At 34.2% G+C, this 16,375-nt stretch overlaps 1 protein-coding gene across 26 annotated transcripts in view; it reads left to right on the forward strand.

Moving 5' to 3' along the window:
* Positions 1 to 16,375, forward strand: part of TRPC1 (transient receptor potential cation channel subfamily C member 1) — an 82,270-nt gene that overhangs the window by 57,916 nt on the left and 7,979 nt on the right. For 9 of the 26 annotated variants that reach the window (XM_005546000.5, XM_074031224.1, XM_005545999.5 and 6 more), the window contains 3 exons: positions 1,329 to 1,665; positions 7,586 to 7,725; positions 9,372 to 9,515. The exons of 4 other annotated variants lie outside the window; for them this stretch is intronic. In XM_005546000.5, coding sequence (XP_005546057.2) covers positions 1,329 to 1,665; positions 7,586 to 7,725; positions 9,372 to 9,515 — 621 coding nt within the window. Of the gene's footprint in view, positions 1 to 1,328; positions 1,666 to 5,474; positions 5,571 to 7,585; positions 7,726 to 9,371; positions 9,516 to 10,386; positions 10,510 to 12,832; positions 12,888 to 14,263; positions 14,311 to 16,375 lie in introns of those variants that run through there. 13 more of the 26 variants (XM_045386837.3, XM_074031222.1, XM_065540065.2 and 10 more) reach the window with 6 other exon arrangements.

The following is a 16,375-nucleotide window of genomic DNA, read 5'->3' on the forward strand; positions in this document are numbered from 1 at the left end:
AGAATGAAGTAAGACTTAATTGCCAAAATTAAGTATTTGCATATAACATACACACATCTTCCCATATACTTTAAAGTGTCTTTCAATCGCTTATAACACCTAATACAGTGCCTACACCTCATTTCATTCATTCAACATAGTACTTGCTGTGAAGAATATTCAAGTTTTGCTTATTTGGAACTTTGTGGATTTTTTCTTCCAAATATTGTTGATCCATGGTTGGTTTAATCCACAGATGTAGGACCCACAGATACAGAGGGCCAACTGTATAGTATATTAGAAATTTTCTTGAAAGCACAATAAACAACAAAACACTATCCAATTCTTTTTTTCACTACAGTGTTAATTCTACAAATTATATTCTATTTTGGGATAAATCATTTTAAAACAGAAGGTTGACCAAATATTATTGTGGGTTACCTGAATAATATCATTTTATAATAATTTCAAACCTGATCACATGATTATATATAGAATTATCAGGACCCTTAAGTTATACTTCACAACATGAGCATTATATTGGAAAAATATTGCCTATGAAATTTGTCAACTAAGAGGATTTGTAAACTTTGGTAAATTAGTTTCTGTACCTGAACTAAGATTTTTCTCATATTTGGGAATATTTTTTCCTTTTCTTCTCACATGAAATTCAGTTTTAAGCAGGCTTAAGAGTGTCTTTAATGCTTTTTAAGAAATCCGCAGTGTTTCCTTGGAGCAAAAATAGGTCTAATATTTAGCTTTTTATTGTTTTTGCTATCTTGACATCTTGGCTCCTTGTAACTAAACTCAATAGTTTCTTTACACTGAAGATGTCCAACATTAGTTAGTAGTATCTTTTTCTATGGATTGTGCATGCTAACTTTGAAATTTCATAAATATTATTATAAGAGGTTTTATATATTAAACATGACAAAATGGCTAAGTAGGCTAATAATAATAGTTAATACTTAAAGAGTGCATGCTATGAACCAGGCACTATTCTAAGAGCTTTACCTTTAATCTTCATAACTTTATGAGTAGATACTATTATTATTCCCATTTTACAGATGGGGAAGTTGATGCTTAAAGAAATTTAAAAACTTGGTAAAGGTCATTTACCAAGTAGCAGAGCCCAGATTTGAATCTAGATAATCTGGCTCCATAGTCTGTCTTCTTAACTTCTACATGCTTTTATTACTTGTTAGAAAAAGGGAAAAAACAAAACTATGTTCAATGTATAGAACTGATTTGTAAACTTTTATTCAGTAAACTTTGAATATCAACCAATCAGTATTTAAAGGTTTCCTTTTACTTTTTTTCTTTTTAATGTGTGTGTATGTCCTTTTCAGTTTGTCTCCCAGTCTAACTGCCAGCAGTTCCTGAACACTGTTTGGTTTGGACAGATGTCAGGTTACCGACGCAAGCCCACCTGTAAGAAGATAATGACTGTTTTGACAGTAGGCATCTTTTGGCCAGTTTTGTCACTTTGTTATTTGATAGCTCCCAAGTCTCAGTTTGGCAGAATCATTCACACACCTTTTATGAAATTTATCATTCATGGAGCATCATATTTCACATTTCTGCTGTTGCTTAATCTATACTCTCTTGTCTACAATGAGGATAAGAAAAATACAATGGGGCCAGCCCTTGAAAGAATAGACTATCTTCTTATACTGTGGATTATTGGTAAGTATCAAGTTAGTTTGAAAGGTTTTGTCTTTATTTAGCCCACTAATTCTTTCTTGCTTGATGGCATTGTGAATATTGAGTTCAATTTACAATTTCACAGTGTTCATACCACAAGAATTTGAATACTTCCATGATCACTGAAGACTTAACTAACATGTCTGTAAAGATAAATGTTCCTGAACTTGATGATAAGGAAGCATATCTCTTATTTAATATTTCTTAAATACATGGAATTTTAAAATTATTTATTCTCAGACTCTACAGTTATTCATGATTGTAAAACAGAAAAACAGCTTTAACACATGAATGCTTTTTTGGTGTAAGAATATGAAGTTTTCTTAGGTATTTTGAAACTATTTATACTGTTCTGCATTTTAAAAGTTAACTATTCTATTTCATTTATAACATTAGTTTTCCTTTTAAGAACCTATGATCTTTTTGGTTTTTGTTTTGTTTTGTTTGAGACAGTCTCACTCTGTCGCCCAGGCTGGAGTGCAATGGCACGGTCTTGGCTTACTGCAGCCTCCGCCTCCCAGGTTCAAGCAATTCTCCTGCCTTAGCCTCCTGAGTAGCTGGGATTACAGGTGCTTGCCACCACACTTGGCTAATTTTTGTATTTTTAGTAGAGATGGGGCGTCACTACGTTGGCCAGCCTGGTCTCGAGCTCCTGACCTCGTGCTCCCCCCACCTCAGCCTCTCAAAGTGCTGAGATTATAGGCATGAGCCATCGTGCCCAGCCTACAACCTATGAACTTTTGCAGATACATCTTGCTTTATCTCTATTTTGGAAACATTATTTAATTTAGATTTAAAGGAGTCCCTGGTGACTCATTCCGTAAATCATTTCTTTGTAGTGATAGCCAGATCTCTTCAGAAATGATAGTTTTTTAAAAAGTATAAGACATTTTATTTCTGAAAATTATTTTTATAAGTATTACACTATATAATAAATATCTTAAATCACCTTCTACAGTTTTTACTCATCTTGCCCTCTGTGTGTCAGGGTGCGTGTGGAGAGTTGAGGTAGAATCACATTATCTGTTTATGGTATTTTAAAGACACTTTCTTTATTTCCATCTGTATCTTCTACCTTGTTTTTAACCTCAGCACTTCCCATCTGTCCATCTACTATTTGCTATAGAGTAAAAGGGTATTAAAATTTAGTCTTATATATGGCACAAAGTATTGATCATATTTATCTTTTGATTAATACGTTCCTGATTGTTTCAATTATTTAATACTTTGATAAGTTATTTCACAATGTTCAATTTTAGTTCTTCTTTAGCTATACAAATACTTTTTATATTTTAGAATGTTTATTTGAAAATCAGTTACTTTCAGGTAACTTGATTGTAATTAGAGTTTCGCTTTTAACAGTATTCAATCCATGATGCATTAATGTTTAAAATTAGGTAAAAATAATATACATCTAAACTCTAGGTTAAAGAGAATTAAATAATTCCTTCTTGTTAATATTTTTATTTCCTGTAGTTTTGCTCTTATCTAAAATTTAATATTTTAATTTAGGAAATAATTTAAACTTTATCATATATGGTTTTATATTGGATTGTGGGACTCTTTTCAATGTGAAATATGTTTGTATTGCTATTTGAGTAGTTAAAAAATTCCTGGAAGTATTTTACACATTAGTTTGAAGAGAATTGCTAAGAAGCACTTTCCCTATATTCATTTAAACTGTTTGATTGTTATATATTCCTTAGTCTTAAACAGATGAAATTTTATAACATTTATCTCTATAACCTATTGTTTAGTAGTAAGAAAGAATATTTTCTGTGTTTTGTTGTATTCAGCTTACCCAAGTCTGTATAAGAATCAAGTTAAAGTTTGTATGTCTTAGCAATGAGTAAAAACTCACCAAACTAAAATAGTCATACCACTCTTTGAATAGCATAAATATTACTACTGTCCCCAATTTTCATAATAATAGTAAAACTATGGTTCTTCCCTTTTAAGAATGATGATGCTGTTTTCAATGATATTACATGTATACAAACATGTACCCCCTTACACACATAATATGATGAATTTTCTAACCATATTCTACCTCACTAGAAGAATGCATGTGCATTAAGCCAGTAAAATTCCTGGAAGTATTTTACTTTCCTCAGCACAGCTTCTGCTTTGAAACAGTTTGATCTCAATAAGCCTTGCCAACGAAGTCTTCTTAAGCCTTTTATGTAATTAGGTCACTCTGGGCTTTTTTTCAGTATATAGATCCAAACCTGCTCTAAGTGAGCATGGAGGAGTATTTTGCTTGCTTGCCTAAAGTCATTGCTTAGTTCAACTTATTATTTCAAACAATGAACACAGTGACTTTTTAATTCATCATGACCAATTTTTGTATATTTGTTTTGTTTGCTTTCATTAGCTTTTCAGAAAAAAAGTAGGGTTAGGTTATAGTACGTAAAAAGAGAATAATTTGTTGAGGGATGCACAGAATATTAGTGGTATCCTTTTACTTAATTTTTGCTATTAAACATAATAGAATGGCTATTATAAAAATGTATTTTTTTAATGTCATGTACCTACTTTGTCTAAGCACAGGCAAAAGCAGATACGGCCCCTACACTCATGGAGCTTATGATCTAATAAAAGCCAAATAAAACCATCAAAAACTTGACTTGAAAATCATACAGATAGATGAAAAATCAAAAATAGATTAAGTGCTATTGATTAAAGGTCATAGTGTTAGGAGAGCAAGCATATTATAGGGGCATTTGCCCTAGTCAGGGAGGTGGGAAAAAACACTTTGAGGAAGTAATAAGTGAGCTAAGATCTAAAAGATAAATAGATGTCAACTGAGAGAACTGGGAGAGGAAGCTACTCTAGGCTGAGATAAAAGCACATTCAGAAGCCCAGTGGCAAGAGAGAATGGTACAAAGAAGGATCTGAGTAAAGGCTAACATTACTGGAGCAGGGAGAACCAGAAGAGCTTGATTCAAGATGACGCTGTAGAAACATATTTTACCAGACCATGCATGGCCTTGTAGGTCAGGTTAAGTAATTTTGACTTTATAGTAAGAACAGGGGGAAACCATTGCCTGCCTGAAGTAGGCGACTGACATGATCAGTTTTGCCTTTCGAAAAGATCATTCTATCTACAGTGTGGAGGATGGGCTGGGAGGATAGTGCTGTGGCAGGAGTAGATGGAGACCAATATTGATGCCGTTGCACTAATCCAGATGAGAGGTGATGGTACCTTGGACTTACGGTGATTGTGATAAAGAGAGAAGGTAACAGACTTGAGAGATATTTATAATGTAAGGCCAGTAGGACCTGGAAATACATAGTATATGAGAGGTGAAGGACAGGGAGATTATTAAGCAATATTGGTCTTTTGGAAAAGTACTAGATTTGGGGATTTGTGTGTTGGGGGTAGATCCTGAGTACAGTTTTGGATATGTTGAGTTTGAAAAGCCTTTGAGATATTTAAAAGGGATGGCAAGCAGGCAGTTTGTCTGGAGCTTGAGTTAGAAAAGTATGAATATCTGAAAATAGGTGGTATATGAAACTATAGGCATAGGTGAGACACAAGGAGAAAGAATAAATTGAGAAAAAGAGAGGACCTAAGATCAAACCCTTGAGAAATCCCAAGATGGCTGGGATTGCTGCTTTCTAATGTTATTATTAACATTAATTCTAAAAAAAAAAAAAAAAAAAAAAAAAGACCTAAAATATAGAATGTTGGTTATGTAGTGTTTGCATTGCTTGAATTAGTTTAAACTTACTTTGTTCTTTTTGATCCAGCTTGGAAACATGGAATACATCAAGTGTATTAGCTTCATTTTTGTGGGGGTATTGCAGAGGAGCTGGGAAACTAACCAACTGGTCTTCACTGTACTTTCATGTCTTTTTTGGTCAAGTTTTCTCCAATTCATGTTGTAAGTTTTTGTTAAGAGTTTCTTTTAGGTGAAATATTGCATTTCACAGAAATACATTTCTGTAAGCATCTTTCTTAGTTTGATGTTTTAATATTAACAGGAGTGTATTTAAAGTTTAAATATAAGGGTTTTTGTTTGAAGATGTTTCATAAATAAGGATTTGCACACATCAGGATCTAGGATTAGACAATAATTTTGAGTCTTCAAGAAAGTATGGTCATAGAGGATTTGTTTAATATGTTTCTGCTCCACAGCTCTGAGTGGTAGGTGAAGGTTGAACATAAGAAATATCAGAAAGTTTTCATTCCTACTTCTTCCCCAAATAAAACAGTATTTGAGTTAATAAAATGTTACCTGCAGACTATTTCATTTAACATTTTTAGACAGTTTTCATCTATTCATTTTGAGTAAAAACATACTGAGGTGGAATTGTTAAAAATGTTTTTCTTGTCAGATCTGCAAATGTTTTAAAAACTTTTTTTCTCTATAAAATATGGGTACTGCATAATTACGATGTTTTGAACAGAGATCTTCAAGGATGTTTCTTGTGTTTCCCAGGGGAATTATTTTGCTTACTGATAAGCCAGAGAATGATTCTGATTGGACTAATTTGATCTCCCCCCATGTGTACTCTATTCTTTTGTTACTCTATATTCTTCCTGAAGATGACTTAATGAAGGAATGTACCATAAAATGATCCTGAATTATGTTACTGAAGTCTGGTACTCCTAAAAATATATAGTTATAGAGGAGCTTCTGGCCAAAAAAGGGAAAGTTTTTCTGTTTGTTTGCTTTGGTTCTTATTTTTGTATATTTATTCATTTAGCAATATTTTTAGCACCTTGTTTATATCAGGTACTTTTCAGGACATTTGGAAACATTGGTAAATAAGACAAAGATTCTTACCCTTGAAGAGCTTACCCAAAGTGGGGGAAAGGATAGTCAATTAATAATATACCTAATAAGTAAATTATATTCAGTGTTAAAAAAGAGGTAAGTACTACAAAAGAAAGGTAAAAGCAGAGTTAGGAGAATTGGGAGTGGGGGACAATTTTAAAGTTGCAAAGAGTTTGCAATTTTAAATAGGGTAGTCAGGGAGGGTGATGAGCAAAGACATGAAAAAGTGAAGTAGTTAGGCAAATGGATCTCTGGGTGAGGAGGGTCCAGCCTGAAGGAGGCCAGTATAAAGGCCCTAAAGGCAGGAGTCACGTGTTCAAAGAACAGCAAGGAAGCAAGGAGGCCAGCGTGGCTAGAATAGCACAAGGAAAGATTAGTAGGAGATGAGGTCAGAGAGGATAGGTAATATGGAGCCTTGCAGGCCATTGTAAAGACTGGTTTTGATTCTGAGTAAAATGGGATTTAAGGGAGGGTGCAATGCCCACTATGCACAATCAGCAGCAGTGGTTTTGTTTTTTTTGATATTCGCACTCACAGAACAAAATAGGCTGAAACCTGGTACTAGGTTTACTTAAATTTGTAGAAGTAAAAGATTTGAACTTAAATATATAAACTTGAGATCCTTTGCCATATAGATGATTTTTAAAGCCATTAGATTGAGTGAGATCATTAAAGTAGTAAGTTTAGGTAGAGAAAAGAAAAGGATTAGGGACTGAGCCCCTTGGGCGGGGGTGTGTGTATGTTTGTGCACGCACATCCATGTGTATGTGTCCGTGTGTGTGTATCCGTGTGTGTCTCCGTATATGTATGTATCCCTGTGTGTGTGTCCATGTGTGTGTATCCATGTGTGTTTGTGCCCATGTGTGTTTGGCATCAATTTATTTGGTTTCTTGTATTTGTTCCACATCCAAAGATGAAACTTAAGGTTATTTTCTTCAAGTCATATGAAAGTTAAGGTTATTTTCTTTCAGATTTTAAGAACTTTTCACTAAAATGTTTTTGTTTTTGTTACTTTTCTTTTGAATAAGGCTATAGGTGGCCCAAGGATTATTTATTTAATATTTAGTTTATTATTGAATTAAGAAAGTGTTATCTGATTTTTTTCTTCCTTTTCTTAGGGATGATTTGGTCAGACATTAAAAGACTCTGGTATGAAGGGTTGGAAGACTTTTTAGAAGAATCTCGTAATCAACTCAGTTTTGTCATGAATTCTCTTTATTTGGCAACCTTTGCCCTCAAAGTGGTTGCTCACAACAAGGTGACTATTTACTATGTCAATTGAAGGCACAAATTAAGTTTATTTTGGAAATAACTAAGATATTTAGCTATGTAACTCAGAGTTACATTGAGCCAGATCGGTGTCTGGTGTGTTTTCATTCTAAGCCTATCTGTGTGCACATAGTTTCCTATTTTACCAGTAGTTTACAGGGCGTGACGTACCTTTACATGATGGTTATGTATTATATAACAGGGACCATAGTTGATATTTGGTATACTTTATCTCTTTTTATCTACCCTGGGATTCTTTGAGACTGAAGTCCTTATTTCCTTACTCCCATTTTGCAAATAAGAAAAATGAAGCCTAAAAATATTAAACAACTTGTCCAAACCACACAGTAAGAAACCAAGACTGGATTTAAATCCTGCTCTGTCTAGGCATTTTCTTTCTACTACATGCCAATTCCTTATATCTGACCCTAGGTTCTTTTAGCTTATTAACCTGTATATACTTAAAATGAGAACAAAGTAACTTAAAATGATTAGTTTTAGATATCTTTATATCCGCCAGAAAGAGAGTTTCCATTCCATTCCATTCCATTATATAATATTTTACACATTTCAAATCATGATTATCAGCTTTAAAAGTGATGTAAATGTTATTTTTCTAATAACTATATATTTTATTTAGAATTTGACAAAAATCTACCCTTATAGATAACTTATAATTTTACTTTCATCAAAATTTAAGTTCCCCCAAGCCCAGAAAGGGTAATAAATTTTGTGTTAACTAACTTTGTTTAAACCCTGAGTTTAGAATTCTTCTGGGGTGTCACATTCAAGGAACTAAAATATACAATATTCTCTGTTTTTCTTTTTATTAGTTTATAGATTATTGAAAAGGCAAGCTCATTATATCATTTTACTTTATTAAAAAATTCTATTTAATTGATCAGTACTATGGAATATGTTAGGTATGTTCAGTGTCTAGAGTATGAAATTACTCAGAAAATAAAAATTGGTCATATATAGATAAATTGTTTGATAATGGAATTGAGAGACATTGCTTTTTCAGATTGATCTCTTTAGTTCTATAAGTGAAGTACCCATATAATTTATTATCCAAATCAGGACATTTTGAGAGTGAAAGGGGGCACTATTAATAATTATGCCAGGACAACTGGTACAGCATCTTAAACTATCCCAGGCAATGGGGACATTTGACCGCTATGTCTAGGTACAATAATGCCCTCTTTTTTATTTTGTCTTTAAAAGGGGGGAAGAAACTCTAATTCCAAGTCAAGGAGTAGGTTAATGTAATATGATAGGGAATTAATTGACAGCACATGTACTTAACGTTTGTGTTGTGAAATTTAAGAAAACTAGCCAACATTTCATTGATAAAAAGTTTAATGATCATTTAAAAAATACTTAATTTTCTAAAATTTAAGAGTTTATGGAAAAACCTCTTCATATAGAGTGATAATGCCTCACATACATAATAATCTTTTATTTCATTAAAATATTATTTCTATTTAAAAAGAAGAACCCTATAAAATGTAAGTGGAGATCCCCCTATAAGAAGACAAAATTAAAATGGCTTTCTTTCAACAGTCAGAATACTTGCTTTTATTTTCCTAAATTGAGAGAGCTTATTTACCTTTGGCTTTTTCTTCCTAACCTTAGTTTCATGATTTTGCTGATCGGAAGGATTGGGATGCATTCCATCCTACACTGGTGGCAGAAGGGCTTTTTGCATTTGCAAATGTTCTAAGTTATCTTCGTCTCTTTTTTATGTATACAACCAGCTCTATCTTGGGTCCATTACAGGTAAATAATTAAAATTTCTTAAAGAACATTTGTTAGATGTCATTATTGTTACATCTTTCTACTTGTCCACTGGAATACTGTTCTCTCATGATATTAAAGCTAAACTTTGCTTTTGAGAATAAGTAGCAATTAGAAGGACACAGCATGTTTATCTGCTTTGCTTCTGGCTCAGTGATAATCCTTTGCTTTCAGGTATTCCAAGTTTATTACGCTGTGATCCATTAGCCTCCTCCCCCCACTCCATAGACATAGATATGTTTAAAATATAATTACACTTCAGACAGTAGAGTAACATAAAAATCTGCTTTTTGTCAAAATGAATCTCACATTTAAAGTTTTAAATATTTTAGGTTATAAGTATAAAGGAGGACCTGTGCAAACAAAAATAATCATATTTGATGATTTTGAATAAGCTATATTTAAAAGAATACCTTCACTTTTGTTTAGTAAATATTAAATGTAATAAGTTGGAAAGTAGCATACTTAGAGCTTAAAAATTTATAGAGGCTATGTAGTTCAGCTTTATATTTTATAATACTTTATAGTTAAAGAAATTGAGCTTTTGAGATGGGATATGATTTGTCCAAAGTAGTATGATTATGTATGAGAATTCAAGACTAAATTTTCAGTCACTTTGCACCAAAGACAAGACTCACAATTGGTTGCATTTACCCCACAGAGTTTCGTAACTGGTTGTTTTCAGAAGGTGGGGTCAACTCTGCTAGCTCTATGTAATACTATAGCTTATTAATTCTGAAAATCTGAACAATATTCATTTTTCCTTAATTCAAAATTTACTAACAATTTAGATTGTGTCATATTTTTAAAGGTGATATTTTAAATAAAAGGCATAATTACCTTCTCCAAACAGGGATATGAAAATAAAATATATAGGAAAAACCTGATTTGATTAGGCTTGTGCTGTCATCCAGCAACAGTGTTTCCTGAAGTGTGGCTCTTTCTTAACCAAGTCCTGTGAGATGCTCTGAATTAAGTAAGTTTGGGATACACTGCATACTGTATACCTCTTTTGGGAATTGACAGTGCATGTTATCACATTAAAGCCTCTGAGAAAGAAAGAAATTTGTTTAGCCTTATTCAAATCATCATTACCTAAAGTCATTTAACCTCATACCTGTTTTTCATGAAATATGTGCAAGTCTCTGTATTTTTCCAAAACATAGTAAGCCATAGAAACACTGGCTTAAACTATCTGTTCTTTTGATTTATTTTTGTCACTAATATCATCTATGAATGCTTTAATCAAGAGTCTACAGTGTTTTTACATGCACATTGATTTTTTTTTTTTTTTTAACTGAAAATGGATGACAGAACTAGGTTTCTATACTACAAATTTCTTTATGGACCCCTCTAAAGGGTTAAAAAGGAGAAAGTATAATATTGTTTAGGAATGAAGAGTCAATTTCTGACTTCTGTTTCCAGCCGACACGGAGTAATAAGGATTGGATTTACCCTTCTACCTAAAGCAATCAAAAAGGAAAAAAGAACAAAATATATGAAAGAACAGCTTATAAGAAACTAGACAGAAGGCAATAAACAACAGTGATCTCTAAGAAACAAGAAACAAAGATTACTCCAGCTTACTGCTTTGTGAGAATTTTTAGGCTATTGTGCAGAGTGGGTCATTGCAGTCAGAGCCTGGCAGAAATCTGGATTTAGGAGACTGATATGAGAGGCCAGTGAGACCCAAAAGACTAGAGTTTGCAGGAAGGGTACTGGAGAGGACACAGCAGCACAGAAAGAAAATTCTGTAGATCTGCAGTTGTCTCCCTTGAGTATTCAGCAGAGTACTGATTAGCATATGCATGTGAGGACACTACCTGGGGCAGGGAAAGAACCGTCTCATCCGACAGGATTAGTGGAAACAGTACTTAGAGCTCACGTAGAGGAGAATGCCTGTTTAATACACTGATCATTGGGTAGAGTACTTAGAAGGGTCTTGCCTCAATACTTATCTCTAGCCTACACACTGCTCTGGTTTCAGCAAACAAATATTAAAAGCAAGATGTGAAAGGATTAAATTTTTTCCAAGTAACTTAAATGTGTTCATCAAAACCTATCCAAAAGCAACACGGATGTTAGAATTATCAGATAAGGACTCTTCAACAGTTATTATTATTGTGTTCTATACATACAAAAAGTTTAAAGTTTAGTAGAGACATGGAAGATGTAAAAAAAAAAAAAACAAAAAAAAAAACAAATTAAACTTTCAGAGACGAAAATTTCACTGTGACATGAAACATGCACTGGATGTGATTAATGACAGATTAGACATTGCAGAAAAACACATTAGTAAACTTGAATAGGTAACAATAGAAACTATTCAAAATAAAATGGAGAAGAAAGAATTTTTAAAAGTGAAAAGAGTATCTGTGAACTTTGGTACAACTTCAGGCAGCCTAATATTAACACTAATGTAACTGGAATCCCTGAAAAAAGGAGAGACCAAAAAAATTTTTGAAAAAATAATAGCAGACATTTTCCAAATTTGAAGAAAACTACAAACCCACAGATCCAAGAAGTTCAATAAACCTCCAAACACAAGAAACATGAGGAAAATCACACCAAGGGACATCATATTCAGTATATCACTGCTGAAAATCAGCGATAAAGAAAAAATCTTCAAAGCAAACAGAGAATAACAGGTCATCATATACAGAAAAAGAAAGGTAAGGATGACAGTAGATTTCTTGTCAGAAACAATGCAAGCAAGGAGGCAGGGGAGTGATATTTGTAAAGCACTGAAAGAAAAAAAAAAAACTGTCAACCTGGAATTCTCTACCTCGCAAAGTATCATTCAAAAATGAAGGTAAAATGTAGACTTTTCCAGACACACAAAAGCTAAAAGAATACATCACTGGAGACCAGCACTACAAGGAACATTAATAGAAGTCCTTCAGGTGGAAGGACTACAATAACATAGGGGAATATGGATCTAAACAGAAGAATGAACAAAATACAAATATACCCAAAGGGAATGGTAACTACAAAGCTAAATAGATAGGCATTTTTTTGTTGTTTCTTCTCTTGCTTTAATGAAGGATGCCAGCTAATCCACTTCAGCAGATATAAGAAACATGATTGGGCATAAATCAGTAATGCTTTATATTTTAAAGAAAAAAAGACATGAAGATAGAATCTATACATAATTGTGGTAACAGTAGTAATAACAGCAAACATTTATTGAGCCCTTACTATGTGCCAGATACTGTTCTAAAGTCTTTATTCACATTTATTACCTCATTTAATCCTCACAACCATTCTAAGAGGCAGACTCTTTTATTTCCATTTTACAGAGGAAGAATCTGAGGCATAGAGACATTAAGTAACTTGCGCAAGGTCACATGGTTGGTAAGTAGCAGAACTGGGATTCCAGCCTAGGTGGTTTGGCTCCAGAGCCAGTGGTCTTAATCACTATACTAAATCACCCTGCAGGTTGTATAATATTAAAGAATAATATGATTCCCTCATTAACTCTTATTGTATAATAACTTCTGTGGGCAGGCTTTAATAATTTACAGATTTTAAAAAAATTATTCAAGTCACATGTTTCAAATGAATTAAACAACCTTTTACACTGACAGTTGGATAATTTAGACAGAACAACCCATGACCACACAGCACTCTGCCCTTTTTTCCTTATTTCCTTTTTTCCTTACCTGGTCCCAGGGTGGGGCCCTCTCTCAGGTCCCACATGCTTCCTGTCTTTATTCTTGTAGCTTAGTACAAAAGATGTGATTATTAACAGTTCCTCCTGCTCCAAGACTCTGCTGCGTGGGTCCCTGATTCTTACCCATCTGTAGCACATACTGTTGGAAAAATGGCACACATAGACTTACTCAAAACAGGGTTGCCACAAACAACACAGTATCTTGTGGACCACCACAAAGTGAAGTGTAATGAAATGAGGTATGCTTATATTTTGAGAGCAGTTACTGGTACTAAGTAGTGAGAGGGTTCTAACTGAATCTGACATTTAAAGTGTAGGGTGGAGTGGGTTGAGGAGGATAGAAGAGAAAGAGGCAAGGCCTTCAGAGAAAGCAACCCTTCAAGGAGTTTTACTCCTGCTGTCCAAGGGACTGTCAAATCCAAAATCAATCCAGAGAAAGCTAAAGTTTATTATGATTGTCATATTTGATAAGACCCAGACATAAAGTCTAGTGGACCTGTTTGCCCTTCCTCTTTCTTTCTTCCCCTTCCCACTGTAAAACATCACCACCTTTTCTTTGGTGCTATGCTAACAAGTCCTTACAAAAGCAACAAGTCTCCCACTTCAGCTTGTTTTTGACCTCATGCTTTCAGGCCTCACATCTAGAGAAACTAAGTGGAAAAAATATTGGTTTTTTTTTTGGAGGGGAATATGTTATTTGGGAATTTTCTCAAATATTAATCCCTTTTCTTCCCTAAAGTTCCTCCCCTTCCTACTTCATTTAGGATAGGAGGTGCATTTCTTTCCCAGAGGTTGAAATGTTTCCTAGGGAAATCTGCCACATCATGTGATTCTAGACAGTTTAAAGGCAGCACTTACATTGATTAGGTTTCTCTGAGGAGGAGCCCCAAAGCAGAAGTCTCTGGCAAGGATTAGTTCTGGGGTGGTGACGAGCAAATCAGACCCAAGGAGGGGAGCCCTTGAGGGTCTGTGCATGCATTCCTAGGCCTCAATATTTACGGTACTTGAAAGTGCTTGTATCTAAATGTCTTGCTTTTCTGTTTGGTCTAATTATTAGAGCTACTGATATTACAAATGAATGAACATCCCCTTGGATTCTGACAGGTTGGTTCAAAATCTTGCTCCATCACTTACTGTTTACAGTGTCTGTGAGCCTCAGTTTCTTAATCCGTTGTTGTGAGGATTAAATGGGTCAGTGTATGTAAGATGCATACCAGAGTACTTGACACATGGTGGGCTTTACATAAATGTTTAGGTCCATTTTTTCCATTCCTTTTATAGTTAGTTAACTATGGCAGACCTGAAAAATAATACAGGAAAACTTGGAAAGCTTAGTACTTGAGACATGAGTGTGTATTTTATTTCTAGTGAATTGTTTGGTTTTACTGGATAATTATCAGGTTTTATTTAGTAGCCTGTATAATATAAGTGGCATGTTGGTGCTGCTTCTAATGAGTAAAGAGCTATTTCAGGTGTTTTGCATTTTTGGTGTATATTATAGTTAGAGAAACCGAGGAGTCATGTAGTCCAGAGGTTCCCAAACTGGTGGGGCTGCAGAATCACCTGGGGAGCACGTTCAACCTAGATTCTCAAGTCCTACCCTCAGAGATACTGGTTAAATTGATTGGGTTAAAGCTGAAAAATTACATGCAGATGCACCATTTGACTGTATCCCTTGTATAGATCAGGAAACTAAGGCCCAGCTCACACAGTGTTAGAACCAGGACTTGGTGTTAATTAACTAAGTTAATTAAGAAACTAGGAAAATGGTAAAGAATCATTCAACATTTTAATTAATGCACCAGGCTCTGGAGCTTACTAAGACATGGTGCCTGCTCTTAAAGACTGCTAGAGGAGACAAACATAACATAAATACTAGTATGAAGTCAAAAAGACTGTTTTAGCAATAACAAAGTTACTTTGGAATCATGACTGAGGAAGTATCTGGAGAGAGTCAGGAAGGCTCCTTAGAGGAGGTGGCATTTGATCTGAGCCTTGAAGGGATGAGAAGCCTGCCTGGCAAAGGACAAAGGGGGAGATAACATGCAGAAGTGTGGAGTCATAAAGCACAGTGTGCTTGGAGAAGACAGCCTATCCTTTATAGCTGGACTGTGGATTGGAGTTGGGGAAATGAGGCTAAAAAAGACAGGCTGGGCTGGACACTGAAGAGACTGAAGGTCTCTTTGCCAGGAATTTTAATACCACATGTGCAAAGGAGGTTTTTGAGCCTGGGTGGCTTGCTTAGATAGAACTTTTGGACAGATAATTATGGCTTTATTCTGGAGGGAGATTTGGAAAGACAATGACTAGAAATTGTCATTATTATTGCTTTCTTTTGTTAGCAACTTTTGTAATTTAATGAGCCTAATGATAGCAACCTTTTCCTTACGAGGGATTTAGGTTGTTTTTGTTGTTCTGCATAGTACTCGTGTGTATGAGGCTTTTTGCCTCTGTTATTTCTAAGGATAAGTCTCCAAAAATAGTATTAACAGATCAAAAGATATGATCCACCTGACACCTCAGTATTTTTATTTTTTTACATAGAGTGTGTTAATTTTCTGTAACACAAGCAGTATAAAAATAGTTTCACTACATTAATAGCATTTGGTGCTTTTTTTAAGTTACGCTAATTTAGTGGTTTGCTTTAATTTCACTTTTTCTGATTAGCAAGGATTTTTTCCTCTGTGTGTACTAGTATTAACTCCTATGTAAATTTCAGTATTAATATTTTAATTACCTTTCTCTTTTCATTTCACAAGTTTTCATATTTCTCAAGTTAAACTGCCAAATAGTTTTTAAAAATATTTGAGAAAGCATTAGTATTACTTTTACAAATACATAAACCTTATAATCTCTCAATGTAAAATAAATTTACTGTTTTTAATATTTGCCTCTCACATGAATATTTGGTTAGTATCTTCAAGCCAGTATTCACCTAAGTGGCATCCACTGTTCTACTTTTAGTTCTTCTTGTATAAGAACCAATATCATGCTATTAAACAACAAGTCAGGCCAGGCATGGTGGAACACACTTCTAATTGCAGCACTTTGGGAGGCTGAGGCGGGAGGATAGCTTGAGGCCAAGAGTTCAAGACCAGCCTGGGCAAAACAGCAAGACCTTGTCTACAAAAAAATTTTAAAAATTATCTGGGCATGGTGGTATGCGCCT

This window comes from Macaca fascicularis, chromosome 2 (assembly GCF_037993035.2).
Source record: "Macaca fascicularis isolate 582-1 chromosome 2, T2T-MFA8v1.1".
Classification (NCBI taxonomy): Eukaryota; Metazoa; Chordata; class Mammalia; order Primates; family Cercopithecidae; genus Macaca; species Macaca fascicularis.